The 16,169-nt window shown below is 51.4% G+C and overlaps 1 protein-coding gene across 1 annotated transcript in view; it reads left to right on the top strand.

The window, feature by feature from the left end:
- Positions 1 to 15,497, top strand: part of plcl1 (phospholipase C like 1) — a 62,774-nt gene extending 47,277 nt beyond the window's left edge. Inside the window, 10 exon segments of the mRNA XM_030343106.1 lie at positions 338 to 613; positions 1,638 to 2,029; positions 2,490 to 3,642; positions 4,125 to 4,301; positions 8,137 to 8,499; positions 11,321 to 11,428; positions 11,430 to 11,525; positions 12,895 to 12,970; positions 13,663 to 13,772; positions 14,112 to 15,497. Coding sequence (XP_030198966.1) covers positions 338 to 613; positions 1,638 to 2,029; positions 2,490 to 3,642; positions 4,125 to 4,301; positions 8,137 to 8,499; positions 11,321 to 11,428; positions 11,430 to 11,525; positions 12,895 to 12,970; positions 13,663 to 13,772; positions 14,112 to 14,315 — 2,955 coding nt within the window. The 3' untranslated portion in view covers positions 14,316 to 15,497.
- Positions 15,498 to 16,169: the final 672 nt, after the last annotated feature.

Below are 16,169 nucleotides of genomic sequence, written 5' to 3'. Positions count from 1 at the left end.
ATCCATCCATCGTTCTCTCATTCCCTCTCTCCATCCAGCCATCCATCCATCCATCCATCCATCCATCCATCCACCATCCATCCATCCATCCATCCATCCATCCATCCATCCATCCATCCATCCATCCATCCATCCATCCATCCCTCTCTCCATCCATCCATCCATCCATCCATCCATCCATCCATCACTCCATCCATCCATCTATAATAATGGGTATAATAATATAATAATAATAATACTGTATTGTCGTCCAAAAAACGTAAAAAACGAAAACTAAGTTCTGACCAACAAGACGTATGAAGTTAAAACACAGTCTCCCATCCTCTTGGCTCTCCAGTCCCTGGACCTGGTGGCGCTGTCGGCCGACGTGGCCAACATCTGGGTGACGGGCCTGCGCTTCCTGGTGGCCCACCCCTCCATCGTCGGGGGCCCCGGGGCCGGCCTGGGCGAGATGGGGGGCTACGTGGTGGAGGGCAGCCCCGGCAGCAGGATGAGGAGCGAGTGGCTGGCGGCCGAGTTCGCCCAGGTGGACGCCGACGGCAACGGCGTGGTCACGGAGAACGTGGCGGTGGCCGCCATCTGCAAGCTCTGCCCCGGCATCAAAGAAGCCAAGGTATGGGGGTCCGTCGGGTGACCGTTGAAACACGTTTGTGGTGTGAACCGCAGTCGTTTCCATCAGTATGTTGAAAGCTGTAGATCGTAGAGATATCGATAAAGATGTCACATGTTCAAGATAGAATGACTCAGGAACAAATCAGGCCGGCTGATGTGATAAGGTTAAGGCTGGCTAGAGGTCCTCTCGGTGGGACTAGGAACCACGCTAATACTTTCTATATATATATTTTTAGATGCTGTGTAACTACTGTTTATGAAAAACACAAAAATCCCCAATTGTGTCAACTGTGGCGTAATGCACCGGTAGTGTGCTAGGTGTTGCTAGGTGCGATTACCACTTTGCATGAGCTTCCTGTTTACCGGTGTCTGGAAGGGTGTGGTAACTCAAACTCAAACCCTGGTGTGCAGCCAGTAATGCAGGGTCGTTGCGTCTAGACGATGAGAAAACAACACAAACACAAAGAAGGCCAAATTAAACCGAAAAAATCACCGGGCGCAGACATATGCACCGCAAGAAGTGTGTCAGTGGAAGAGTCTGGCCTGCTGATCCTAAGCGGACGGCCGATTCATCGAAGGAGAGTTAGAGAGAGAGAGGGGGAGAGAGAGGCAGCGAGAGATAAAGAGATTGGAAGGAACAGAGAGAACAGATAAAGAGGAAGGGGAAGGAAAGGTTTATCTCGCTGTGTCTGGTGATCTAGGTCACTCTTAATATCCTCTGTAAAAAGCGGGCCGGGAATTCTCTTTCACTTTGATTCATGAGCTCCAGAAATGAACAAAGCTTCATAACCATAAACAGACCTGGCTTAGCTAATGAAGCTACGCTAATTATTCCCCCCCCCCCCCCCCCCCCGCTGTCTCTCAATGACCCTGCTGCCACTACCCCACCCTGACCCCCCAACCCTCCCTCCACCCCCCAACCCTTCCTCCAACCCCTCACTCCCCCCCTGACCCCCCAACCCTGCCTCCGACCCCTGACCCCTCCCTCCACCCCCCACCCCCCACGCCCCACCCTCACCCCCCAGGTGCGGCAGCGCTTCAAGGAGATCCAGTGCGCCAAGGAGAAGCTGACGTCGCACGTGACGCGCGAGGAGTTCCAGGAGGCCTTCTGCGAGCTGTGCACCCGGCCCGACGTCTACTTCCTGCTGGTGCAGCTCTCCAAGGACCGCGAGTGCCTGGACGTGCAGGACCTGCGTCTGTTCCTGGAGTCGGAGCAGGGCCTGTCCCTGGCCACGGCCGAGGGCTGCCTGCAGCTGCTGCGCCGCTACGAGCCGTCGGCGCAGGGCCGCGAGCGCGGGGTGCTGGGGCTGGACGGCTTCGCCCGCTACCTGCAGTCGGCCGAGTGCCACCTGATGGACCCCGAGCACCTGGCCGTGTGCCAGGACATGAACCTGCCCCTGTCCCATTACTACATTAGGTGGGTGTGGGTGTGGGTGTGTGTGTGTGTGTGTGTGTGTGTGTGTGTGTGTGTGTGTGTGTGTGTGTGTGTGTGTGTGTGTGTGTGTGTGTGTGTGTGTGTGTGTGTGTGTGTGTGTGTGTGTGTGTGTGTTTGACAGTGGTGTTCTTAAAACTGTTCCTGGTGGTGTAATAATTATATTATCATTTTGTATGAATATATAAATCACAACATTTTATTAACTGCTTGTTTAAATGCTTTTCAGTACGCCTGGGGTCGATATTTTTGTAATAAAATAAATCGTTTAGTGCGAATTGGTAAAAGCCTGTGTACACTACTTACGCCCATGACTGTGAAATTAAGGTATCTCGTTATTGGTAGCCAGAAATAGAGCGCCACATTAATTTAGTCTTGATGGTGGGCAACTGTTAGTCAACAGACCTCCACCTCATACCAAACAGCCCGCCCCCTGTGTCCCCAGTGCCTCGTACCGCTCCTACCTGCTGGACGACCAGGTCCACGGCCGGGCCGACCTGGGAGGCCTCACCAAGGCCCTGCAGGCCGGCTGCCGATGCCTGGAGCTGGGAGTCACCGACGGCCCGGAGGGAGAGCCCCTCCTGGGGGTGGACTACGGCCCCGAGGCCCCCCGCCACCACCACCACCACCACCACCACCACCACCACCACCACCACCACCACCCCCACCCCCACCACCACGCCCCCGTCACCATCCGCTCAGCCCTGGAGGTGGTCAACAAGTACGCCTTCCTCACCTCCCCGTACCCCCTGCTGCTGTACCTCTGCCAGCGCTGCTCCCCGGCCCAGCAGCGCGTGCTGGCGCAGCACCTGAAGAAGGCGTTCGGCTCCCGGCTGTACGGCGCCGACGCCCTGACGGTGGGCCCGGCGGGGGGGCGCGCGCCGCCCCTGCCCTCCCCGGAGCAGCTGAAGGGGCGCATCCTGCTGGTGGGGAAGAAGCTCTCCCCGGAGGAGGACGGCTCCGAGGGGGAGGTGTCAGAGGAGGACGAGGAGATAGGAGGAGGGGGGCCGCTGGCGGGCCGGCGGATGACCATCCCCGGCGAGGAGGAGCTGGGCGTGGTGCTGGTGGTGCCGCCGCCCCCTCAGCCCAGGAGGCTCCGCCTCTGCCGGGAGCTGTCGGACCTGGTGAGCGTGGCGCGGACGGGCAGCCGCAGCTTCTACGCCCAGAGGGGCCACCCCAAGCAGCGCCAGTCGCCGCCGAGCAGCCCCTCCTCCCCTTGCACCCCGCTGCCCCCTGAGCCTCCCTACTGGACGCTGTGCTCCCTGGGGGAGGGCGAGGCCGGCCGCCTCACCAGCGAGACCCCCGAGGAGCTGGTGGTGTTCACCAAGCGCACGCTGAGCCGCGTCAGGCCCAGCTCGGTGCGGCTGGACTCCAGCAACCCCAACCCCCAGGGCTACTGGAAGGGAGGGGTCCAGCTGGTGGCCCTGAACCAGCAGACCCCCGGGGCCATGCTGGACCTCCACCGCGGGCGCTTCTCCGTGAACGGCGGCTGCGGCTACGTGCTGCGCCCCGGCGTCATGAGGGAGGAGGTGTCGTACTTCAGCGCTCACACGCAGGGCTGCGTGCCCGGGGTGCCCCCGCAGACACTGCGGATCAAGGTAGACACGGGCACACGCGCGTGCACGCACACGCAGACACACAGGCAAACCTACGCAAACACGGACATTGACACAGAAACACACACACGTAGAAACACACACATGCACACACACACGAACGCACGCACGCACGCACGCACGCACGCACGCACGCACGCACGCACGCACGCACGCACGCACGCACGCACGCACGCACGCACGCACGCACACACACACACACACACACACACACACACACACACACACACACAAACACCTTTAGACACACAGACACATATGCACATGCTATTGTGGTATTTGTTATTTATTAACACAAAAAAGTGTGAAAGTTCAATCTTCCCAAACCGTGTATGTGTTGAATGTGTATTCAACACATATTCTAGGTTGAATACACACACATACAGTATACGTGTATGTAAATAACTGTGTTCAGGTGCTTGAGCCTGCGTTATTGCGGGTCTCAGTGGGTTCTTTATATGCAGGTGATCAGCGCCCACAACCTGCCCAAGCCTCAGGGCGCGGGGGCCAAGGGGGAGGTGATCGACCCCTACGTGGTGCTGGAGCTCCACGGGGTGCCGGCCGACTGCGCCGAGCAGCGCACCCGCACAGCCGCGCAGAACCAGGACGACCCCCTCTTCGACGAGACCTTCGAGTTTCAGGTGCGGCACCTTCTCATCCACATGTTAACTAAATGGACGCATTGATGAGACGTAGGATGAAGGGAAATGAGGCCCCATGCAGGACAATACCGCGTGTGTGTGTGTGTGTGTGTGCAAAATTTCCCTATCCTGCAGTGGATTTGTTTATGTACGCGTCAGGGGCTGGGCTGTGTATCGGTGAGGCTAAACCAGCGCGACAAGCTGTCACTACCAATATCGCCTGTCCTCTGAGGCCGCTTCAAGTGTTTGCATGTGTGTCGCCCTAAAGCAGGCATAACTCTGCCTTTTGGAAAAGTCTGGTGGAAGTCTGTTGTCTTTTTGTTGCAAAGTCTGCGCTTTGTTCTTTAATAGCCTGTTTGATGAGCACTTCTGGTGCGGAAACAGGACAGTCTTTGTCCCATATAAAAAATGACAACATTGCAATGATATTGCAGCATGGCGATCTCCCAAACCATGCCACGATGAGTTTATGGGGAAGACGTAACAAATGACGTATTTAAAAAAACGAATATGAAATACAACTGTGAGCCCAATCTGTTGGATTCAGCCCGCGTCTGCCCTGTGATTAAGTAATGCACTCCTAGTGATAGGCCAAGGTGTAACGTAGGACCGCCAGGCTTGAATAACACCAGCAGACACTGTAAATACAGGGGAACATGACCAGGTGAGGAGAGAGAGAGAGAGAGAGAGAGAGAGAGAGAGAGAGAGAGAGAGAGAGAGAGAGAGAGAGAGAGAGAGAGAGAGAGAGAGAGAGAGAGAGAGAGAGAGAGAGAGAGAGAGAGAGAGAGAGAGAGAGAGAGAGAGAGAGAGAGAGAGAGAGAGAGAGAGAGAGAGAGAACTAAGGCTCATTGTGTCTTGGGTCTTGTAACACAAAGCCCAACCAAGGGGTGGAGGGCAGTGTGCCGTGACAAAGAACACACACTCTGTATACAACCGTACACACATAACAAGCACACACATACATACACCCAAACACGCACACGAACTTGACATTAACACACTCCCCAGTGTTCCTCGCCTCTATATTGGTGTGTGTGTGTGTGTCTCTCTCTCTCTCTCTCTCTCTCTCTCTCTCTCTCTCTCTCTCTCTCTCTCTCTCTCTCTCTCTCTCTCTCTCTCTCTCTCTCTCTCTCTCTCTCTCTCTCTCTCTCTCTCTCTCTCTCTCTCTCTCTCCCTCCCTCTCTCTCCTAAACACGAAACACTCATCCATCACACTCTGTGTGTGTGTGTGTGTGTGTGTTTCTGCTCAGTAGACGCGAGAGGAGAGAAATGGAGAAACATTAGACTGATAACGTGTTTTTGTTTGACAGATATTTCGGCCTGTTCCTGCTTACAGAATTTATATGTGGAGACACACTCCCAGAGCCATTAATCCTCCCCTGGACTATGTATGCCTATGTGTTTTTGTTTACTCGTGTAAGAGTGTGTTTGGGTGCAATAAGTGTGCGTTTATGAAAGGGGGAGATAGAGCACATCTGCGTTTTGGTGTATTTGCTCCCTGCTAATTTGCTCAGTGTATCATTATATGTTGGTTTTTGTTTGTACTTCTTTCGATGTTTGGGTGGACGTGCGTGTGTGCATATGTGGTTGTTTGTATGCATGTATGAGCGTATTGGTGTGTTTGTATGTGTGTGTTTGTGTGTGTGTGTGTATGTGTGTGTTTGTGTCTGTCAGTAAGCATTTGCGTGTTTCTGTCTGTGTGTGTACGTAAGTGTTTGTGTGTGGCTCAAGACATCTTCCTTTAAAGGCGTGATTTTAGAAGAGAATGTTTTAACTTTAAAAAAATACTTTTGCAGTAATGTTAAGCTGCTCTCTTCTCTCGACTCTCATGAACGCCATCCCTCTGAGCGCATGCCTCCACAGCCTGCTCAGGTATATAGGATATGTCTTGTTTTAACTTTACAACAAGACACAGAGACCGCTTTCTGCAGCATTCAATTGATATCAGTCTGGAACACCACGCAAGCAGTGTTAATAATAATAATAATAATAATAATAATTCATTTATTTTGTATAGCGCTTTTCAATGACCCAAAGATGCTTACAGTGACATAAACACGAAAAGGGTGATGACAATCAGGGGGAACAAGCGGAAGACCGCACAACAGAGAACAGAAGCAAGGTGGAGTGTGAAAATAGAGAGAGATGGAGGTGGTTATGGGTAGGGGAGGTCAAAGCCTTGGGAAAAGAGGTAGGTTTTTAGACTGGATTTGAAAGTGGGAAGCGAGGGCGAGTCGCAGACAGGTTGAGGGAGGGCGTTCCATAGTCAGGGTACTGTTCTGGAGAAGGCTCCGTCACAGAAGGTTTTAAGTTTGGATGGTCGGACGGTCAGAGTGAGAGTGGAGGAGGATCGGAGGGTTCGGGAGAGGCGATGGGAGATGAGGAGGTCGGACAGGTAGGGCGGGGCCAGGTGGTGGAGAGCCTTGAAAGTCAGGCGGAGTATTTTGAAATGGATACGTTGTTTGATGGGGAGCCAGTGGAGAGTGTAGAGAACGGGAGTGATGTGTTCACGAGACCGGGTGTGAGTGAGGAGGCGAGCGGCAGAGTTTTGGACCATTTGGAGTCTATGGAGGGAATGAGAGGGGATGCCAGCGAGGAGGGAGTTGCATTAGTCTAGACGGGACGAGATGAAGGCGTGGATAAGGGATTCAGCTGCAGGGGGGGACAGGCAGTGTCTGATTTTGGCGATGTGGCGGAGATGGAAGTAGGAGGTCTTGACAATGGAGCGGACATGGGGATCAAAGGAAAGGGTCGGGTCCAGGATAGTGTTGCTGTCCCATTAACTTTTGTGAGTCAATTCCCACTCTCTTCTGTTCGTTTGCAGTAGCTTACGTTAAAGTCACCACATTCACACATTCACAAGCTGTTTCAACGGTTGTAGTTCCACAGATAACTGTGACTGAGAATTTTTTTCACTTCATGTTCCTAAACGACGATTGGCTGTCCATTGATATGTGTTTCATCCACTCAAACTATGGCACTATGTAGAACACACCCTCACACCCCATCTGGGCATTTCCTGGACCCTCTCAAGTGTTATGTATTTAACATGCAAGGCGCCAGAATGACTTGAATGTTGCTGGCGCCGTAATAAAATATCTGAGCATTTAAGGTTGTCATGCTTGTAATGTTCATCTAACGATGCATATTGAAGATTGAATCTCCTCATGCATTCTTGAAGCTTAGAACGGTTTGTTTTAACTCCATTTGTGTCTCCGATGATGGGCTATAATAATGACTAAGCGAGGCGTCTGAAGGTGATATTGCAGACGTTTAAGAGAATATGTACGTATTACAATCAAGGGAGGCCTTAAGAGGAGAGTCATTTTATGACGGCTATTAATAACACAGCCGTTAAAAAAGTGTTTAAAGAGGTTGAGATGGACTACTTTTTAATGGGAAGCCGTTATGGAGGTTAGAAGCATTGTCTTGAATCACAGCCTCCGGGAATTCATTAAGACCACCCTGAAGAGAGAGAGAGAGAGAGAGAGAGAGAGAGAGAGAAGTTGAGTCGTTTTGTGTGAATCTATTAGAGGAAGGGAAAATGTCAGAACAAGATTGATTGTGTGTCCATGAGACAATACAATATATTTAAGAGAGAGAGAAATGAGAGAGGGAATGAGAAGTTGAGAGAGAGAAAGGGTCAAAAACAATATAAGAGAGAGAGGGAGAGAACTTACGAGGGAAAGGTCAGAAACAATATAAGAGAGAGAGAGAGAAATCGAGGGGGATTGGTCAAATACAATATAAAAGAGAGATTGACAGAGAGAGTGTCTACAGTATACACCGTCACTATAGCTTCTCGCTAAGCAGCGCCCCCTTTGTTCCGTTCCAGGTGAACATGCCGGAGCTGGCTCTGCTGCGCTTCGTGGTGCTGGACGACGACTACATCGGTGACGACTTCATCGGCCAGTACAGCGTGGCCTTCGAGTGCCTCCAGCCGGGCTACCGCAGCGTGCCCCTGCTGGGGCTGGCGGGAGACCCCCTGCCCCACGCCAGCCTGTTCGTGCACGTGGCCGTCACCAACCGGCGCGGCGGGGGCAAGGCCCAGCGGCGGGGCCTGTCGGTTAGGAGGGTGGGCCGGCGCGGCCGGGAGTACGTCTCCCTGAGGCACACGGGCATCAAGGTGGTGGACGAGGGCTTCAAGCCCGCCTCGGGGCCCCTGCGGGAGGCCACGGACCTACGGGAGGACGCCCAGGTACGAGCGGCCCCGCAGTTGGAGTTCTGAGTCGTTAGCCTCTTAGCATGATTGCCGAAGTGGTATTCTCAGGTTCATCTTGTATTTTGCGTCAAATAGGCTCAAGTCAAGTTGATGACTTAGGCAGATAGGGATTATGGAATTTAACACTATATAGGTGTAAAGACATGATAATTCCTATGGGATTGATGTCTAGCGCTGACTCTTCGCTAGCCGCAGTGAAACGCTCGGATTCTCCAACTTGTAGCTGCGCTCAGAGCTCAAGTCATTTAACCTCTGACCTGGTTGACGCCGACCTCTTAAAAGTGCGTTGAGACTACAGCTTTGTTGGATGCAGTTAATCCACCAGAATCCTAACACCGAGTGCTTTTTTATTTTTCAAAAACCTTTCAAACGTGTTGGCAGGCAGGTCTGAATGCCCAGCCAATGCATCGTGTATTGACCACTTGAACCTTTTCCTAAATGCCACCAGATCCATTAAGCCATGGGCTGAAAAGGTATTCAATGTGCTATAATGTAAAACTGGTTACATTAGACACCACCACAGTGTGGAAATGAACTTTTCTCTTTTTTAATCTTAAAGCCAACCGTCCGTGTGATATTTTGGACTAATTAAAGTAAGGCCGAGTGCAGAGAAGTAGTTTGGGCAGGAGTCCCTGGTCAGACCCAAATTGTCCCCAAAAGCTGTGCATGGTTGTGAGGACAGCAGGGCCGTTAGCATCAACAGCCCAACAGATGAAATGCTGAGATATAAATAACAAAAACAAAATTGGTCCGTTGGTCCTTTAAAATTGGTAGTTGCAGGTGATACAGCGCGAAGGCAAGTTGGCTCCCGATGAGGATACCAATTATTTTTTAATAGAAGGCTTAATATAGCGTCATGGAGAGAAGCCATGGCAGGGGAGAGTCTGCTGAGTCTCTCCGCAGGTCTGGTGTCGGTGAGTTGTTTTGTGGTATTTTTGGAACTCTCTGACAAGACGTCTGCCAAGGACAGACTGATTTGGGCGAGTTTGCGCGACTGTACTGAAATGTGACCCCACCTGAGACTCCTTTGCCGGGTAAGGGAAGATGAGTAGGAGATGACAGAGAGAGAGAGGGGGGGGGGGGGGGGGGGGGGGGGGGGCATAGCGACAAACAACTGGAGCACAAGAGAAGAGGGGAAATAAGAAAAGTGGAGGATTACATGTTCTAAAAATACCTGTTCAGAGAAACCACCCGCTTATCTCTGCATAAACCAAACCTCACTCAATCACTCAATCAGATTTAGACACACATATAAACACATTGATCTCTGCAAAAATATAACCTGGTCGCAAGCAAACATTTCTCCAATCTGTCTGTTTCAATCTTTCTCTGACATCTAATCTCTCTCGCTCTCTCGGTCTCTCTCTCTCTCTCTGTCTGTCTCTCGCTCGCTCTCTCTATCCCAATGCCATGTTTCCAGCTGTGGCCTCATCCATCATGGTCATCGTGTGTCTAAATACACACACACACACACACACACACACACACACACACACACACACACACACACACACACACACACACTAACACACACACACACACACACACACACACACACACACACACACACACACACACACACACACCACACATACACACACACACACACACACACACACACACACGCACACAAACATACACACAGACACACATACACACTAGGACACACGCGCTCACATGCAAGCACAGACGCACACACACACACACAGACACACACGCGAACATACACACACACACACACACACACACACACACACAAGCACTCACACATAGAACACACACACACACACACACACACACACACACACACAAACACAAAAAACACACACACACACACACACACACACACACACACACACACACACACACACACACACACACACACACACACACACACACACACACACACACACACACACACACCTCAACAGTTGAGGTATGTGGCAACTGCGACTGAACTCTGGGTTGTGGCAGGTGGTGAATGGCAGAGTTCCAGAGCTCTGTGATAATTAAAGTTGTAATGACTATGTTCTTTCTGTTATTTACAGTTCTGAAGTATAGAGGCCCACGTTTGCTCTGTTCTGAATCACAAAAGGTCAATGGTACAAGCATAAATTGTCATCAATAAACCCATATTACAAGACCTAACGAGAACAATCGGGGATCCAAGTCATCATGCAACCTTGTTGTTGGGGAGTCCTGCCCCCCTGTAATGGTCCCGACCAATCCCGGACTAAGCTACAGAACAAACAAACACAACTGTGTCCAGACTCATCCCCTTGTATTCTGTAATGCATTGGGCTCTGCTGTGTTTCCCCACCCCAGCCCCTCCTGCAGGGTGAGGGTGAAGTCTGTGGGATTAGTGTCCAAGGGTGGCACCACATTGTGTTTACTAGCGGTGCAGTGTGGGGACTGGGGGAAGGACAATCTGAGAAACCCCTGGGATTGGCCACTTTTTAGGTCAAGGTGTGTGTTGATCAGCAACAAAAAACCCACATCCAGAGCCTTCTCCCCAACCCCCCCCCCCTCCCTTCTGATCCATCCTTTGTTTATAATCTTCTTTTTTTCAACACAACACAACTCTATTGTCCACACAACATTGAAAACAGACTTGACATACGCACACACATTAGCAAACTCCGCATGGACACAAACAACATGACAAAACATTAAAAAGCAGCAAAATGGTGCATCGACTGGAGCTGTGTTCCTACGTCTGTGCCCGCTCGTGTGTGTCTTCTTCAGTTTCATGCTTCATGCCCCAACCCCCCCCCCCCCCCCATTCTGTCAATCACAGAGCGCCACGGTGAGCTTCAAGGAGCAGTGCGGGCTCCCCCCGGTGGCCAAGCTGAAGCAGTGCATCGAGAGCCTGGCCACGCGGCTGCAGAGCGCCGAGGGCAGCGTGGGGGGCGGTGATGGTGCTGAAGGAGGGCTACCCCTGTCTGGAGCCCCTGCACACGCTGCCCGAGCCCACGCGCAAAGTGCTCACCGCCTACGACGCGGTCAGTGAGGCACACAAAACACACATGTTTGCATCTACACGCAAGCCTGCAAGCACACACAGACACACACATTTGCCCGCTTGCAGGTACACACAAGCTTGCACGCACACACAGACACACACACACGTGCGCGGGCTTGGGGGGGATTGATGTTGAGTGTAGAGTGGCGAGAGAGAGGTCTCAGCGATCAGCAGTTTTGAGTCGTTAAAAGTGGAAGCAGTAAACGTCTTGTTAGAGAATGCTCAACGATGCCAAGCATAGACATCCCACACACGCAAACACACGCACACACATACACACAATAGATACATGTGCACACACATACACACACGCACAAACACAGATACATGTGCACATGCACAACCAGACAAACAGCTGTTTTCCTCCCACTCTTCCTGCATTAAAACTGCCTCTCCACCTGCTGTCAGTGTTCTACAATTTCTCACACACACACACACACACACACACACACACACACACACACACACACACACACACACACACACACACACAGACACACACACACACACACACACACCACACACACAACAGAAACATACAGAAACACAAACACCTTAAACCCATTAACATGCTCAGTGTGGGTGTCCGTGTGTGTGTGTGTGGGGGGGTTCGTCCCTCTTTTATCTCATGGTTGTCATTTGCTGCCTCATTCCATTCCCTACATGGTTATTTTCCCCTTTCGTTCCCTTAAGAGACGTCAAATCTGCGTCGTCAAAGCCGTTCTCGTGGTGTGGGGTTCAGCTCTCCACTTGAAGGACGTTAAGGGCTCTGTGGGAACTGATATCAATCCAGACCCACAGATGGAGACGGGGAGATGGCTGGATGCCTATTAGCATCCAGCCATCTCTCAGGGATTATAATAATTCAGATTGAATATGCATTAAGATAAGATGGTAATTGTTCATCTGACTGCAAATTTGTGCACCCATGCAAATTCATGCATTAGAATTATAATAACCATTATATCTCTGAGGGAGTAACCATTGACTAACACTGTTGTCTGTCTTATATGATTGAGTTAACGGTCTATTCCTCTCACTGTCTGTCTGACTGCCTATCTGTCCATCTGTCTTGCTGTCTTTCTCTCTATTTCTCTATATGTATGATTTTTTCTGTCCATCTGTCTGTCTGTCTGTCTGTCTGTCTGTCTGTCTGTCTGTCTGTCTGTCTGTCTGTCTGTCTGTCTGTCTGTCTGTCTGTCTGTCTGTCTGTCTGTCTGTCTGTCTGTCTGTCTGTCTGTCTGTCTGTCCGTCTGTCTTTCTGTGTATCCCTCTACGTTTAACTGTCTATCCCTCTTTCTGTATGACTTTGTGTCTGTCTGTCTGTCTGACTACCTGTCTGTCTCCAGATGATTGCAGCCCAGAAGCAGCTGATAGAGAACGCGGATGTGGTTCAGGAGAGGATAGCCCAGGTGCAGAGAGAAGGTAGGGGAGGGGAGAGGGCCACGGCTAAATGGATGAAATGGGAAAACACGGCATTAACAGCATGAATGCAAATAGAGGGACAAGTGGTTGTGATGGGCTCCATTAGACGAAAGGTGCAAGAAATGTCTCATTACGCCTGGGTCCCTGCTGCATGCAAGCTAAAAGATTGGTAAGTAGCGGCTCGAGGAAATAAGCTTTTAGACATGACTCATAATTTGCACAAACATCTGCAAGTCCCTAATGAGGCTCGGTGTTGAATTAAACCTGCCAGATTTTAGTCCATCTTGGTGCTTGCACACTGCCCCAACAACCCCAATAACAAACAGCATCAGGGCAGTGAGCCATAACTGTGGGATGAAGTTTCTGCTTCTTGGTCGGTGCTATGCCCACTGGCTTAGATTCTAAAGCTGGGTGATTGGTGCCCCGTCAACGTGCAAGCACATTCGATAAGCATGTTAAACTGAGACTTATTAGGACTTCAACAAACAATGTTTTCTTTGTTAAACAGTGTTAGGTTATGTTACGTCACCTTTTGGATTATTACCATTCATCCTCATGTCATTGGGATTTGGTCAGTAAGACATGTTGTCTGTGTTTTGTGTGTGTGTGTGTGTGTGTGCGTGTGCGTGCGTGCGTGCGTGCGTGCGTGTGTGTGTGTGTGTGTGTATGTGTGTGTGTGTGTGGTTGGTCAGGCATGGAGTTCCACGAGGTACTCTCTCGACTGGGGGAGAAGGAAGGCCTGAAAGGACGCAAGCAGTCCAAGGCTGTGGAGAGCTTCACTTGGAACATCACCGTGCTTAAGGTACACACACACATACACACACACATTAGCATGCACAACCACACACACACACGCACGCACGCACGCGCGCACGCGCGCACACACGCACGCACGCACGCACGCACGCACGCACGCACGCACGCATGCACATACACACACACACAACGGCATGCACAACCACACAGACACACATGCACACACTCACGCACGCACGCACACACACACACACATACACACATAATGCACACTTGCATTTTGGTAAAACAGTACAGTAGAACAAACATTGAAATCCTGTGCACAATGGTCAACAGTAAGAGTCACTGAAACGGGAACCCACTCTCATGCCGTTGTCCCTCACAGGGTCACTGTGACCTTCTGCGAGGGGCCAAGGTGGACTCTCTGGACGTGCTGCGGCAGCTGGCGCTGGCCTCGGAGGCGTGCGGCCTCACATGCTCCACCTCCTCCTCCTCCACCACCTCCTCCTCCGCTGTGGCGAGCCTCCACCACACCTCCCACCAGACGGCTGGACGCAGGGGCAGCTCCCATGGCAACGGACGCATCTGAGTCCGACCGCCTCCCAGACCCTGATTCTCCTCTCTCTCGCTCTCTCTCTCTCTCTCTCTCGCTCACTTTCTCTGTCTGTCTGTCTCTCTTTCGATCCCTCTCCCTCTCTCTCTCTCTCACCCCCCGTCTCCATCATCTGGGTGCTCAGCGTGTAGGAGGAAATGCAGTGAAGTGAAGCTATGACTGAAGTTGGACACTTTAGATTGACGCAATTATATCATCTTTCTCGTAGGTGTTATTGAGAGACTTGGAGAGAGAGGCCGAGAGACCTACAAAAACAGGAGAGAGAGAGAGACGGATATACTCTTCAACAGAGAGACTACCAGAGAATGTAAGGCGGGGGATGTTGTCTCTTTTCCAGCTGTGCCACAGCCGTGTGTTGTGCATGTGTGGCGAGACCAGCCGGGACAAGAAGAGTGTAACCCTTTAAAGCCTTAGCCCCCCGGGGGGGGGAGACCAGAAACGGCCCGGTCCGGTCCACGGCTTCCTGATGAATGTCCTGTTGAACTACTGTGATGGGACGAAACACTGAACTAAACGAGTAATAAGCATCGACCCACTGCCGGGATTTGTCCCCCAGGGGCTCGAAGGCCGTCGGCATGAAGGAATACCAAGCGGGGCATAAGACACGGTGGCCCAGTCTGGCCTGCGTTTCATCCCTCCCGACAGAGGCTGCGTGGTGGCACCCGTTCTTATGCTCCTGTGTGGAACTGCGTCTACAAAAGCGCGGTTGATTCATGATTATTGTAATGATTGATCGATGGGAGACAACCCCCACACAGCCAGCACCGACACACAGAAACGATTAAAACCCACAGACACACACACACACACACACATACGCACACAAACAAAACACACACACACACACACACACTCGTTCGCACACATGCACATGGAGGGATAGATAATACTGGTGTGTGAGGTGTCTTAGAGATGTCCAACGTTTAAACTGTGATCGGTACAGCTAACATTCTTCTTCCTTGTTATTGTTTGAGATTGGACCAATAGAGGCCGTCTGTCCTTCAGCGCTCGCCTGTGAGCCGGTTCTGTGAATGCACGAAATGCCCTTGCCCTGTCAAACGTGCCCCACTATTAACAGCACTGTTCCCACCAAGTTTCAAATAGCAAGCCTAACAAGCACAGGAGCACAAACGCACACATACACACATACACTCAAAACACACACACTTCTCCGAAATAACTTTTTGTGTCTCTGGTTAACTCTACCTGCAGGGACCTTTGACCCTGTCAGGTTTCCAGAAATTGAAGGGGATTGACGTGTTTGTTTGTGTGTGTGTGGGGCGGGGGGGGGGGGGGGGGGGGGGGGGGGGGGGGGGGGGGGGGGGGGGGGGGGGGGGGGGGGGGGGGGGGGGGGGGGGGGGGGGGGGGGGGGGGGGGGGCGGCGGCAACTGGCTACTGGTCACCATACCATTGTGTTTTCTGATGGTTGTAATTGTGTCTTTGTAAAGGAGGACAGGCTTGTGTTTGTTATTTCCATTTAATGCTTGTTATTGTCTTCTGTATTCTGATTATGTATGCTGTCAGCCTGTCAATGAACCAAACACTGCACCAGAGAACAAAGAGCGGAATAATCAAATGCGATGGGAAATGCCTTCAAATCTTTTATATTATTTTTACCCATTTGAGTTTAACGGAGTGAAAACCAAAAGGGAACATCTTTCTTGAATGAACTCCCAAACTCAGCAGCTTACAATGCAATATATTTATTAGTTGTAATGTTTCAGTACCTGACCTCAAATGGGAATACTTTACAAAGAACATTTTAGAACCCGCTTCTCACTTCCTGTCTGCCTAGCATTCCAAGGCCTCCGAGGAAAAAGGCATTTTGAC

The sequence above is a fragment of the Gadus morhua genome, chromosome 20 (assembly GCF_902167405.1).
Source record: "Gadus morhua chromosome 20, gadMor3.0, whole genome shotgun sequence".
In the NCBI taxonomy this organism is placed as follows: domain Eukaryota; kingdom Metazoa; phylum Chordata; class Actinopteri; order Gadiformes; family Gadidae; genus Gadus; species Gadus morhua.
The sequence above is the reverse complement of the archived record's forward strand: the minus strand, read 5'-3'. Positions and strand labels throughout refer to the sequence as shown.